Source organism: Poromitra crassiceps, assembly GCF_964638095.1.
Source record: "Poromitra crassiceps genome assembly, chromosome: 5".
NCBI lineage: Eukaryota > Metazoa > Chordata > Actinopteri > Beryciformes > Melamphaidae > Poromitra > Poromitra crassiceps.
The window spans coordinates 22,167,171-22,182,272 of record NC_139642.1 but is presented as its reverse complement, the minus strand read 5'-3'; the positions used below and the strand labels follow the sequence as shown (position 1 = coordinate 22,182,272).

The 15,102-nt window shown below is 43.2% G+C and overlaps 1 protein-coding gene across 1 annotated transcript; it reads left to right on the top strand.

Moving 5' to 3' along the window:
* Window positions 1-2,244: 2,244 nt before the first annotated feature.
* On the top strand, window positions 2,245-6,573 carry LOC310776384 (aryl-hydrocarbon-interacting protein-like 1; the record flags this gene model as incomplete). The annotated part of the gene is made up of 6 exons (XM_083636578.1): window positions 2,245-2,253; window positions 2,414-2,498; window positions 3,859-3,962; window positions 5,004-5,180; window positions 5,335-5,476; window positions 6,374-6,573. The coding sequence occupies 6 exons, from the start codon at window positions 2,245-2,247 to the stop codon at window positions 6,571-6,573; spliced, it is 717 nt and encodes a 238-aa protein (XP_083492704.1).
* Between the last annotated feature and the right edge of the window lie 8,529 nt (window positions 6,574-15,102).

Sequence of the window (15,102 nt, the reverse complement as noted above, 5' to 3'; positions counted from 1 at the left end):
ACTGCAGAGTGAGTTTTTAGATGTTTGCTGTTACTGATCTGATGGAAGCTGCTTCCTAGAAGATAATTAATTGTTCGTAAAAATAAAAACAAACAAAAAACTGGTCATCTGGTCATCTTACTGATATGTGTGTGTGCGTGTGTGTGTGTGTGTGTGTGTGTGTGTGTGTGTGTGTGTGTGTGTGTGTGTGTGTGTGTGTGTGTGTGTGTGTGTGTGTGTGTGTAGGGCATTACTGCAGGGACAGATGGGGCTGAGGCATGCTGTGATTAATCTGCTGCAGCCTCACCTTTCCATAATCAGCTGTGATTCCTGCTGAGTCAGCTCTCCCACTGCCGTTAGAGTGGGCGGAGCTTAGGGCATTTATTCATTCCTCCATATAACAGGCATGCTCTATAATCTATATTGCTCTGGATATGTAGTGTAGTAATACGGGGCGGCTTTAGCTCAGGAGGTAGAGCGGGTCGGCCAATGACGCAAGGGTTGGCTGTTCGATCCCCGCTCCCTCCCAGCTGCTGTCGTTGTGTCCTTGGGCAAGACACCTAACCCTCCTTGCTCCCGATGGTGTGTAGGCACCCTGCGTGGCAGCCTGCCGCCATCAGTGTATGAATGGGTGAATGTAGACTATCTACTGATTGTAAAGCGCTTTGGATAAAAGCGCTATATAAATGCAGGCCATTTACCATTTACTTCTCTCCAGTGGGGGGCAAACTCGCCATGTTACAGAGAGAGAAGGCTCAGCTGACTGGAGAGTGGGGTGAGTTGTGCCAGTGGGGAAGCTGTGCCACCCCTTGTATCTAGAAAACCATAGAAGAAATTGGTCATGTGACCACACATTTTTGAAGAGGCATCCATTTTACTCACTCTGCAAAGAAGGGAGGCAGATGGCACAAGAGCTAAGCACATTTAAGTTCAAAAAACAGTTTTTTGCCTCTCAAAGTAAATTTTTTATGATCAAGGTTTATTGATTGTTGTGTCTGAACAATTATAGACAAGCTTGAAAACATTTCACACATGTGTTAGTGTTTTACTAAGCTACAATACGAGGCTATACTGTTAGCATGATGTTAGCTCCAAACCAGCTATATGATACAAGTTTGTTAAAATGGTGGGGATGGGGTGATTTGTGCCAAAAGCCTGGGTTAAGTTGTGCCAGTGCAGTTGCAGTTGATTTAGTGAAATTTTATTTCATTTTGTTCTTAAATGTTTAAATAGACCTTGTTGAAGAATATTGCAGTATTGGCAAGTGTAGCCTGGCTCTGTGATAGTTGATTTTGTTCATTTTGAACATAATTTTTTATTTCTGAAAATGTTAAATATGTAGGTCAACTGCTGCTACCGTTTAGCCTTGTTTAACCCTGTTATAGTACACTGGACTTTAGTGTTATCTTTATTTTGTCTTGCTTTGATATAGCATTACAGTATATGAGATGAAAATGTTCTGTTTTACTTCAGTAATCAATGGCACAATTTACCCCAACGTATTCTCTCCAAAGGCACAACTTACCCTGCACCGGGGGCAAGTTGTGCCAAGAGACCACTTTTTTAAGAATAGCCATATTTTTTTAACAGTTTATTTAAGATCCAAAGGGAGTGTTCCCAGTGGTGCACAACATCCTGAAATATATTTACATATTGTAGTTGGAGGCATTACTGTCATGCCCTCACTTTAAAGACACCTCAAGTAAAAAGTGGCACAACTCACCCCACTCTCCCCTACAGTACAATGATTCAAAAATACTTTTAAATATTAGTTCTGGTATCAATCATCTCCAATCAATTGGATGTAGCCTATGTTTAACAATAATTATTTGTATGGTTACACCAAAGCTAACTGTGATCACCTGGCTTAACAGTTGATATAGCAACAAAATGATAAGGGTTTCCATAAGAAAATTTACCAAAAATTGTAAAGAAATGTAAAATGCTTAAATGCGTTATTTTCTGTTCCTATTGGAATAGTAATACTACAGTAAACTGTAAATACATAGAAAAGCTGAATCAGCAATTTGAAAATGAAAAGTTAAATTCACAAAAAATACCAAATAAGAAAAGAAAGGTTTAGATAGAAGCCTAAACAAACTATCACATTCAGGTTCGATTAGGTGTTTTTCCCCCCATGCGTTTGCCCCCCTCCTTTTCATTTTTTGATTATAAATAAGGAGGCGTCCTGCCAGTCAATGTGAGGGTCTCTTGCTTGGAGAAAGAGGGGTACAGTCAGTGGCACCTTGCAGACACCAGGTGGACATGATAAGGGTGCAAACTCTGGCTTTCTGTAATATAATAACTATCTTTTCCTATCAGGGCGCTGACGGAGAAGGCTCAATCACCTTTACAATCAGAAGGATACAGCATATGGTATTTAGCGAGTCTATGATATTATTTGAACTCGTGTGATCCTCCATATACTCCACAGCACACTGGCCTTTATCCAATTGTGGCCAAGAGCATGAGACGCATCGCGGAGGGCAAAGACCCAGTGGACTGGCACATCCAGGCTGGTACACAAGCTCAAGGATCTGGGACTAAACACTGCAATGTGCGACTGGATCCTGGATTTCCTGACAGACCGCCGCCAGGTGGTGAGGGTGGGCAACCTCACCTCCTCCCCACTGACCATCAGCATAGGAGCGCCCCAGGGGTGTGTCTCCAGCCCCTTCTGGTACGACCTCTACACCCACGACTGCGTGGCGACTCAAACTTCAAACACCATCGTGAAGTTTGCAGACGACACAGCAGTCGTGGGGCTGATCTCGGGGGGCGACGAGACGGCCTACAGAGAGGGGTTGGGGGCCCTGGAACAATGGTGCCAGGACAACCACCTCTCTCTGAACGTCTCCAAGACCAAGGAGATCATTGTAGACTACAGGAGGGGGGGGGGTGGGGGGTACACACCTCCCAATCACCATCAACGGCACAGTGGTGGAAAGGGTGGACAGCTTCAAGTACCTGGGAGTCAACATCCACCAGGACCTGACTTGGGCCGGCCACACCGCCACTGTTGTCAAAAAGGCCCAACAGCGAATACACGGACTCAGGCACCTGAAGAAATTTGGGCTAAGGCCAGAAATCCTTACGGACTTCTACAGAGGCACCATTGAAAGCCTGCTGACTGGCTGCTTCACCACCTGGTACGGGAACTGTACCACCATGGACCGCAGGGCGCTACGGAGAGTGAGACGCGCGGCCCAGCGCGTAACAGGATGTGAGTTGCCAGAACTGCATGAACTGTATAAACAGCGGTGCCTCAGGAGGTCCCTGAAGATCATCAAAGACACAAACCATCCCCACAACAGCCTGTTCTCCCTGTTACCATCAGGGAGAAGATACAGGATTCCAAAAGCACGCACAAATCGCTTGAGGAACAGTTTCTTCCCGCAGGCCACGAGACTCCTTAACATACACAAATAGTGTAGTAGCCGTACTGTACCGTACTGTAGCTGCTACCACTACGTATGTCTAATGTTTAATTGTATGTTTAATAAGGAATATGTTATTTGCACCTGTATGTCAAATACGCCGAAGTTAAAACGCCGAGTTTAATTGTATGTTTAATAAGGAATATGCTATTGGCACCTGTATGTCAAATACGCCGAATTTAAAATGTTTAAGCACGTTTAAAGTATGCACACGACATGTGCACCTATGTGCAGTGAATATGCCACTGTCTCTGACTTGTCTTATCACTATACTGCCTTATTGCTTGTTGTGTCTCTTGTTGTTTTTGCACTCAATGCCCTGTTATATTTGTACTATGTTGTAAACGGAGTTCACAGCACAAGAATTTCACACGTGATACTTGTACCATGGAGTGACAATAAAAATCTTGAATCTTGAATCTTGAAACTTGAATCCACACATGCGGCATGGCTAATATGTTTGCCTACCACAGCCTCGGCTATAACGACCTTGATGAGTTGATGAAGGAGCCACAGCCCCTCTACTTTGTCCTGGAGCTGATCAAGGTGAAACAGAAGACACCCACACACACACACACACACACACACACACACACACACACAGACACACACCAGTGCGAGGAGATGATCTGTGTCAGATAGCAATTGCATTTGTAGCCTCGCCCAGGAAGGATGACATCACTGATAACATCATCATGGATTATCACTGATGAGATCATCACAGATGACATCATCACTGCACTTGCCTCAGCCATGAAGGAGGACATCACTGACATCATCACTGATGACATCACTGATGACATCATCATTAGGTAATTAGGGTAATCACCTAATTAAAAATATGGAAAGTTTCAGCCTGGTCGTACGTAAAACGGCATAGCTGTGGCCGGCCAAAATTCTGCTCACACACACACACACACACACACACACACACACACACACGGACACTTCTCATTCTTATTAGTAGATTATTTTAGTAGATTATAGGATGATGATGATGATGATGATGATGATGATGATGATTGTTTAAAAGGTGCAGCTTGTAGTTTTTGGCTGCATCTAGTAGTGGATAACGGATTTGGCAGAAATTGAATATAATATTTAAAAATGTTTTAATTAGTGCATAATGAAAATGAAAATGGAAATAAGAATTGTTGTGTTTCCCGTACCTTAGAATGAGCTCTTTGTATCTACACAGGAGCAGGTCCCTCCGGTCCCTCCACGGAGGCCGCCATGTTGGATTCATTGTAGTTGGTTACTCACCACTAGATGCCGCCAAAAGCCACACTCTGCACCTGAATACTGTAATGTGAAAAATACTGTGAATGCCCCTGATGAATACTGTATAGCCTATCTAGCTCGGAGAGCCAGACAGGTGGGGTTTACCATCTATGGGGAATTTTACATGACATTAGTCTAAATTTTAAAATATCTATCTATATGTGTGTGTGTGTGTGTGTGTGTGTGTGTGTGTGTGTGTGTGTGTGTGTGTGTGTGTGTGTGTGTGTGTGTGCGCGCGCGTGTGTGTGTGTGTGTGTGTGTGTGTGTGTGTGTGTGTGCACGTGCATGCGTGTGTGTGTGTGACAGGTGGAGCAGCCGAGTGAGTATAACAGGGAGTCGTGGGCTCTGAACGATGAGGAGAGGATTAAGGTGGTGCCCGTGCTGCACGGCCAGGGGAACAAGCTCTATAAGATGGGACGCTACCAAGAGGCCACACTGAAGTACAAGGAGGCCATTATCTGCATTAAGACCGTTCAGACTAAGGTGACTCGCAAGGGAATGAATACTCTTACTGTAAAATAACAAAGAAATAATAACAGGCTGCCACTATCTTTCCGGATCCGGAAAAAAAACCATGATAGATAAGAAGAAAAAAAAATGCTAGTAATGCCATATAACAGTGTGTGTCCCCCCTCAGGAGAAAGCATGGGAGGTCCCGTGGCTGAAGCTAGAGAAGATGGCCAACACCCTGACACTCAACTACTGCCAGTGTCTCCTGCGCATGGAGGAGTACTACGAGGTCATCGAGCACACCAGTGACATCGTCAATCAGCACCCAGGTGGACACTGACAGGGGAATGATGCGATGTGTGTGACTCAGCGTGATGGAGTGGACATACCAAACACTTAGAGAGAATGTTCCCATTGCTAAATAGACATTCATCATATTCCAGCCAGTTGGTAGATCATGGTGACAGAAAGCCTCATGCAGGTGTTTAAGCATTATGCATTACAGTCTATGTTTTCAGTGACTTACTTACATAGAGCTGCAACGATTAGTCGATCAACAAAATTATAATATTTTTTACAATTGATTAGACTTATCTTTAAGAATTTATCTGGTTCCAGCTTCTTAAATGTTCTGGTTTCTTTAGGCTTTAGGGAAAAAGTGGTGGACACTCACCATTTTGTGACATTTTATACCAAACGACTAATCCATTAGTTGAGAAAATAGAAAATAGAAAACTGATTAATCAATAATGAAAATAATCATTAGTTGCAGCACTATATAATGTAGATGCACTTTTGAATGTACCACACAGTTGTGGAAGATGTGGAATGTGTTCTTGATCATGTCGGCACGCACAAGCCTTGGACAGCACAGTGGCTCAGTGGTTAGCACTGTTGCCTCACAGCAAGAAGGGTGTGGGTTTGAATCTCTTCCCTGGTCCTTTCTGTGTGGAGTTTGTATGTCCTCCCCGTGTTTGGGTAGGTCTCCTCCCGGTGCTCCGGTTTCTTCCTACAGTCCAAAGACATGTTGTGTTTGTGTAGTAATGTAGTCTAGTAAAATGTCTAGTATGTATATGTTGTATGTAACCTGTGTTGTGTGTAGATATGATGTATAATGTGATGATGCTATGTAAAACCCTTTGAGACATGCTTGTGATACGGGTTAAACTGAACTGAACTGAACCGGAGAGAGATGTAAAAGTTGTATGTGTTTGTATTCCATCCAGGCGCAATGAAGGCCTTCTACCTGCGGGGGAAGGCTCACATGGAGGTGTGGAACGAGGCGGAGGCCCGGCAGGACTTCAGCAGGGTGCTGGACCTGGACCCCAGCATGAAGAAGGCCGTCAAGAGGGATCTGGCCGTGCTGAACATGCGCATGGAAGAGAAGAACCAGGAGGACAGGCACAAGTACAAGGGCATGTTCTGACCAGGAGAGACTGTCTGGCCATGCCCCCACGCCAAGCCGAGGCCCTCACAGTATGGCTCAGAGGAGCAAGGGGCTGACGAAGAAAAGAGGGTTGTGAAGTCATAAATGTGAAACTTAGAACTTAGAACTGGAGTAGATACTAAATTCCTGCTAAAGTGTTGCTCTAGTCTAGTGAGTAGTCAAGAAAAAATAAAATAAATTTGGAAAGAAAATCAAGTCACCTCTCTCTGCCTTGTACACACATTATACTTCCACAAGGTGGGGCTCTGTCCACAGTTATTCCTCTTGCTCAACTTCAGCTAAACCAAAACCCTCGAACCAAGCAGCATCCACATCATCATTTGGTCATGTCTGACCTGGGACGTATCTCCCATTTGTCTCCTTGCCTCCTTTCCTCCATTTGCACAAACACAGTTTCCAGTAAAAATAAAATAAAATACCAATCCAAGACAAAGAAATCCTCCAAGACTAATAGGCTACAGTAATAATACATATTACTGTGTTATATGCACACATTTCACTACATTCTATTGTGTGTATGTTTGTTGTGTACCTTAAAGCAGAACAAATACAATGAAGAAAATTCTCAACAATGAGGACATTTGATCAGTCCTGACCTTCTCTACAAGAGAATTTGGTTTAGAGTTAGAATTATGATGTATTGTGAGTGAGGGTCAAGGTTCATTGTCAGCGAAGTGATACAGTCAATGGAGTGTAAAAAACACACAAAAACGCAAAAAAACGCAAGTGACCCTATTATAATCTTCGGTAGTTTTAAATCGACCATATTTGAATTCCAGAGTTGCAACCCTATGAGGTTGGGAACCACTGCTGTACTTGAGCAGCTTGCAGGGGATAAAGATTGGGAATTAAAATTTTATTTCCAAAATGATAAAAAAAACAAGTCATTTCATAAACACATGTGAAAACTCTGCACCATCCAACTAGCTAGCAAACGTGAATAAATGGCTCAAACGTCCAGTTGCTGTCACTCCAGATTCAAGTGCCCGGTGACAAAAGGAAAAAGAAGCCAAACCCAAACACAGCAGTTCAGTGACAAATATATTTTCTATGGATTTACTTCCACTGCAGCCACAGTGTTTTCTTTGGGGTGCAAAGAACATGAATGAGTGAGGGGGTACTAATTGGAATGGCAAAACAGCAAGGGGTATAAGACAAAAAAAGGTTGGGAACCACTGAATAGGAGATATGAGGGTGTTAATGACAAATGGAGGCAAAATAATTCATAACCCAAATATTAAAATATTGTGTAACACATAATTACAGGGTATAATAATGTACATGTGATAAGTAAATGTAGTAATCTATACCAGGCGTGACAGAGCAGAGCATGATGTGGCTCATATTTTTCACTCCAGTGCATATTGTCGTCTCTATCCTAAATTTCAATTTGAATTAAGTTGAAGAACAGAGCAATGTAAAAAACGACATTTTAAAAAACATATCTCCATTTTGGGTCATAAGAATAGAATACACTAGATCATATTCATTTGCAAAGAGGGATAGAATACAAAATGTCTGTAAAGTGGCAATGGTGAAAAAAATCTAAATCCAGTAAACACTTGGTCAATCTCATTCAGATAATGTCAAACATTAAGTCGAACTTTGTAACAGCACAGTCAGCTACTCTGGTGAAAAACGGTTGTAATTATATACAATATAGCTAGAAAAGTGCATGTAAATGTGTATGAAAATGTATGTACTAACTAAAGCATCAGGAAGTGTGTTTTCTTCTGCTTGTTCAACATGTTCTCACGTTGACCACCATTCACTATTCACTCATTCCGTCAGTCATTAATTTCTATAGCACAAATTCAGATAAAAAAATATTTTAAAAAGTATAAAGAGCATATTCGTTTTTTTAAAGCTATACTATGCAACTTTTCATTAAAAAAAACATTAGTACAGTATTACAAATTGGAATACTTTCACACATCTTCTGAAATAATTGTACATTGTTTTTACAACTTAAAGTTGCGGGGAAGTCTCTAGCTCAAAGTATGTGGAAGTAACAAGTGTCCAAAACTTCAGAGGGAATAAAAATAGAACATTGGGAATAGCATGAGTAAAAAGAAAGGATATAGAAGCACTTAATAAGATGTAATTGGAAATGTGTTGATACAGTATATTTCACATGTATGGATCCACCATAGTTATAAAGATCCTAGTGATGTTTTTTGTGACAATAGTCACACATACCAATTAGAGCCCAGTGCTTTAAAAACTGTATCAAACAAATTAAAGTCAATTACAATCCCGATAATCAAGCCGAGTGCAATGGACTATTTATTCTCTACACCTCATGTGTGTGTGCAGGCACGTGCACACATAGACATGAAAGGGGGCTTGAGCCCCTGCCTTTTTTTCAGTCTGTAAAAAGTGCCTTTTTTTTTTTTTTTTTTTTTTTTTTTTTATTATAATACATTTTTCATTTTCATTCCAACAACACATGAACAAAACAAACAGCTCAGACACATTAAAAAATAAAATAAAAAGTGCCCTTTCCTGACCATGAATGCATTTCTAATGGTGCTTTGTATGGAAATTGCCCTTTCCATGCCGTCACTGAAGGCAGCATTCAAAGAGAAATGCCTTTTCCGAGCTCTCTTGGCCTTGAATGCACCATTTGTAATAGGCCTCTGCATGGAGCAGTGTTTTTCTAAACTGCCCCTGAAGGCACCAACCCAAAAATGAACCCAAAAATGAATGAATAAATAAATACATAAATAAATAAACCACCCAATAAATAAAAATCCAAAATATAGGGAACAAATGCAGAATTGTTGCTCTTGAAAATATTTTTTACTTTACACTATTGGAAAGGGATGTTGTGTTGTTGAATCCGCAAAAAATAAAAACAATCTAATACACCTTATCTAAATCTTCTGTCTTGCTTTTTAGAATTATGGTTAAAATGCATGGTATATTACAAGCCTCACTCAGTATCGTTCAATGTTTCTGCCTGTGTTGCTATCTGTTGTAGTACAACAACCTAAAGGGAGAAAAGGAGCAAATACATATTGATGCTTAAATGATTTCACAACAGTATTGCAACAGCATGCAACTTTTATATACTAATATTATTCAGTTATGGAGTTATTTTTCCGTGACAAGTCTCATCCTAAAATGAGATATTCCTCTAAATCTGGTTAAAATCGGAATATTTAAAATGAGTTATACCCCTAAATTGGCCTTCAAATTGCCTCAAATTTCCGCCGCCGCCCTCCGGACAGCGGCTGTAGTGCCCTTTTATGAATTTGAGCCCCTGCCCCTCTAATGTTCTGTGCACGTGCCTGTGTGTGTGTGTGTGTGTGTGTGTGTGTGGACACAAACACACACATTTACAGATACACAGATCACATTGTCGAGCAGTGTCTAGGTTCAATGCCTTGCTCAAGGGCAGTTTGTTCCCACTTTACCCTGTCTTTGTTGTTTGTTCTTTCAAATCAATCCAAGATTCTCACTAAGGTAAGGGTCTTCCTCACAGAGAAATGTGATCATCTCTGTACTGGCAGCTTCCCCTTTATTCCTTACTGTGTCGATGACAAAACTTGCCTTGTCTCTTCTCTGTTGCTTCTCACTTGCTGACTCCAACTCAGCCTGATTCATCACTCTTTTCTCAAAAAGCTTGTCCAGCAGACATCTGAGCACAGGTCCTGATACTTTGTCGATGAATTGGCTCCGTATGTGTAACAGGGTGTCGTTTGAATGGAGATGATTTGAACCATTCTGAATCTGTTTTTTTTTTACGGCATGTGACAAACGACAATATTTCGATTCCCATACACACCGATTTTTACTTTTTTTCAGAAAGAGGTCGATATTTTTAATGGTTGCATTAAAAATCACCCGGAATGTGGGGAAGTAGTTTTGGTAGCATTCACTGTTGAATTTTGCCTTTTCTGGTGTTATCATTATTGAGTCATCTTCAGGAGAAGTGGACAATGTGTACTCATCCTTTGGGTGTAGTTCACAGTTTGAGCATACTTCTATATACCTCTCATCTTCATCAATTTTCTTCCTTTTGTGCAGCACATCATTGAGCCCAATGTTTCGAGGAAGCAACAGCACATTGAGGACAGATTCGAGATCAGGGTCAACTGGGGGTTTGTAGAACAGCAACACCGACGCCGAGCTCGAGACAGGGGGGGAGTTTTCCTCCTTGACAATGCCACGACCAGAAAATCCAGTGATGTTTATAATAACATGAGTTTCTGTTATCTTATGGGGAGGGATGAACTCAGTTATCTCATCTGTCACATGGGCAACTGACAAGAATTCATATCCACCTGTAGAGTGGATCTCGCAGTGTGGGAGATGAAGTTGACAGACAGATTGCTGGTGGCATTTTATGTCAAACAGCGGCCCTGCAGGCTTCTTGTTATGCCCTGCTAGCCTCTGTTTCCATGGGACAATCCTGTACACCACATCTCCTTCTCCCTCCATCTTAAACACTAGACCTGTCACACTGCACTGGTACAGGCCTGGGTAGGTGCCCTGGAATATAAAGGTTTCCTCGTTTTCACCAACAACAATATCAGGTGTAAACCTCTTATAGGGGTCTTGTAAAAGGAAACCAGCTGTGGCCTGTGGCAACATTTCCTCTGGAGCATTGTGGCTGCCTGCTGGCTCCATTTCTGACATATGTTCCTTGCATGCATCTTCTACTGGGCTTTCTTCAGTGTTGGTGGGGGAGTCCTGGAGGTGGTGGTGAGAAGGGGCTGGGTTGCTGGCTGAGGCCTGTGGCAACATTTCCTCTGGGGCATTGTGTCTGTCTCCTGACCTACTTACTGAGTCCAAACACTCATACCTGCATGCACCTTCCACAGTGTCTCCTTCAGTGCTGATGGGAGAGCCCTGCAGATCATCTGGCCTGTTTGGTTGAGATGGAGGACCAGCAACACCTGGGTTGATGGTCCGAGAGCAAGATACTGGTTCCAAAATGGAAGTTGAAGATATTTTCCTTGGTGACACAAGTTCCTTAAATGCATCTTCTGTTGGGCTTTCTTCAGTGCTGATGGGGGAGCTCTGGAGGTGGAGGTGAGAAAGGGCTGGCAGGGTGTCTGTGGTTGGCTGGTGGGCAGCTGTGACCCGTCTCTGCTGGTCATAACCACCACAACTTGTTTTGCCTGACTGGGGTTTAGGAGAAGAACATTGCTGGGAGGCCTCTTGTGGAAGGGAAGAGGACGTAATATTGGGGGGAGGTGTGGAAAGATGACCAGAACATATAGACAGTTCAGAAGGACAGGTATCAGTTTGGCCCTGGGAGAAGAGTGAGGGTGTGGAAGGGGGGGCGTTGGCCCCTCCTTCTCCAGTGAGTTGCTGGTGACGCTCTGGTTCACCATCGTAATGTAACGACAAAGAAGAGCACAGAGAGGGCAGCTCTTCTTCTGATCTCCTCTTTTTAGAGTGCAGCTTTTCTTCAGATCTCCTTCTCTTTCTTCCTATTTTTCTCTTACTTGCAATTTGCTTGCGTGCAATTACTAATTTGTCCTTTGTAAGAATCAAACGACTCTGATCCTGGGGCTTTCTTATAGCATCTGATGAAAGACAAACTTGCCCTTTCCAGACACACAGGGAATTATTATTGTTTTTTAGAAGCAGCTTAGTATCTTTCATGGTTTGCTCAAAAATCACTTGAAATGTGGCGAAGTAGTTGTTGTAACAATCACTGCTGAATTCTGCCTCATGCGGTTGTATTGAGTCATCTTCACTACAGGTGGACAGTGTGTACTCCTGCTCTGGGTGTAGTTCACAGCTTGAGGGTATGTCTATATGCCTCCCACCTCCAACAATTTTCCTTTGTTTGTGCAGCACGTCACTGAGGACAATGTTTCCAGGAAGCAACAACACATTGAGCATAGATCCGAGACAAAGATCTACCGGAGGGGTGTAGAAAAGCAACACCAACGCCCGGACCGGGACAAGGGGCGAGGCTTCATCCTTGACAATGCCAAAACCAGAAACCCCAGTGTTGTTTATAATAACATGAGTTTCTGTTATCTTATGGGGAGGGATGAACTTTGTTTCCTTGTCTATCACATGGGCAACTGACAAGAATTCACATCCACCTGTAGAGTGGATCTCACAGTGTGGGAGATTAAGTTGACAGACAGACTGCTGGTGGTATTTTATGTTAAACAGCGGTCCTGCAGGCTTCTTGTTATGCTTGGCTAGTAGCCTCAGGTTCCAAGGGATGATACTGTAGACCACATTTCCTTCTCCCTTCATGTTAAACACTAGACATGTCAAACTGCACTGGTAGAGGCCTGGGTACGTGCACCGGAAGAGGAAGTTTTCCTCATTTTCATCAACAACAATAACAGGTGTAAAGTTTGCATAGTTGTCTTGTAAAGGTATATCAGCTGTGGCCTGTGGCAACATTTCCTCTGGAGCATCATGGCTGCCTGCTGGCTCTATTTCTGACATATGTTCCTTGCATGCATCTTCTGCAGGCCTTTCTTCAGTGTTGGTGGGGGAGCTCTGGAGGTGGAGGTGAGAAAGGGCTTGCAGGGTGTCTGTGGTTGAGGAGCGGCCAGCTGTGACCTGTATCTGCTGGTCATGACTACCAGCATACATTTCCCCTGACTGGGGTTTAGGAGAAGAACATTGCTGGAAGGCGTCTTGTGGAAGGGAAGAGGAAGTAATGTTGGGGGGAGGTGTGAAAAGAGAGGCAGAACCAGCAGGCAGTTCAGAAGGACATATATCACTTTGGCCCTGGAAGAAGAGTGAGGATGTGGAAGGGGGGGCTGCAGACCCTCCTCCAGTGAGTTGCTGGTGACGCTCTGGTTCACCATCGTAATGTAAGTGAAAAGAAGAGCGCAGACAGTGCAGTTCTTCTGCCCCTCTCTTTCTGTTTCCTTCCTCAAGATCAAGAAAAACGTGCCTTTCCCAGACACACTGGGAATCAATACTGTCTTTCAGAAGCAGCCTAATATGTTTCACGCTTTTTTCAAAAATCACCATGAATGTGCAGAGGTAGTTGTCATATTCACAAACGAATTCTGCCTTTTTTGGTTGTATTTCCACTGAGTCATCTTCAGGAGAAGTGGACAGTGTGTACTCCCGCTTTGGGTGTAACTTACAGTATGGAACTATCTCTATGAAGCTCTCATCTCCATGTACTGTCTTCCTTTCGTGCATCACGTCACTGAGCACAATGTTTTCAGGAAGCAACAACACAGTGAGTACAGACATGAAATCAGGGTCAACTGGAGGCTTGTAGAACAGCAACACCAACGCCCGGATCGGGTGAGGGGGCGAGTCTGTGGTTGAGGAGTGGCCAGCTGTGACCTGTCTCTGCTGGTCATGACTACCAGCATACATTTCCCCTGACTGGGGTTTAGGAGAAGAACATTGCTGGAAGGTGTCTTGTGGAAGGGAAGAGGAAGTAATGTTGTGGGGAGGTGTGGAAAGAGAGGCAGAACCAGCAGGTAGTTCAGAAGGACACGTATCACTTTGGCCCTGGAAGAAGAGTGAGGATGTGGAAGGGGCGGCTGCAGCCCCTCCTTTTTTTTGTCTTTTTTCTTTTTTTCTTTTTTTTTTTACAGCCGCTCCTCCAGTGAGGGCAAAGGGCAAAAAAGAATGCAGAGATCCAAGAACAAGCCCAATTCGCCTTTTCCAGACACACTTGGAATCGATACTGTCTTTCAGAAGCAGCCCAATATTTGTCATGGTTTTTTCAAAAGTCACCTGTAATGTGGGGAAGTAGTTACCATAGATGTAGGATTCAGAATTGAATACTGCCTTGTTTGGTTGTATTAGCACTGAGTCATCTTCAGGAGAAGTGGACAGTGTGTACTCCTGCTCTGGTTGTAGCTTACAGGATGAGGGTATATTTATGTACCACTCATTTCCATGTATCATCTTCCTTTTGTGCACCACGTCACGGAGCACAATGTTTCCAGGAAGCAACAACACATTGAGCACAGACCTGAAATCAGGATAAACTGGAGGCTTATAGAACAGCAACACCACCGCCCGGATCGGGTGACGGGGCGAGTCTTCATCCTTGACAATGCCAATAGGAGAAAATCCAGTGATGTTTATAATAACATGAGTTTCTGTTATCTTATGGGGAGGGATGAACTCAGTTCCCTCGTCTGTCACATGGGCAACTGACAAGAATTCAAATCCACCAGTAGAGCGGATCTCACAGTGTGGGAGATGAAGTTGACAGACAGACTGCTGGTGGCATTTTATATCAAACAGCGGCCCTGCAGGCTTCATACTATGGTGGGCTAGTAGCCTCCGATTCCAAGGGACAATCCTGTAGTCCACATCTCCTTCTCCCTTCATGTTAAACACTAGACCTGTCTCACTGCACTGGTACAGGCCTGGGGAGGTGCATTGGAAGATGAAGGTTTCCTCATTTTCATCAAAAACAATATCAGGTGTAAACCTCTCAAAGCTGTCTTGTAACAGGATATCAGGGAAGCTACGAGACTGCATTGCTTGTGTATATTTCTGGTTCTTCATGAGAGGATCTTGGCTCAGTGAGGGCAAGTT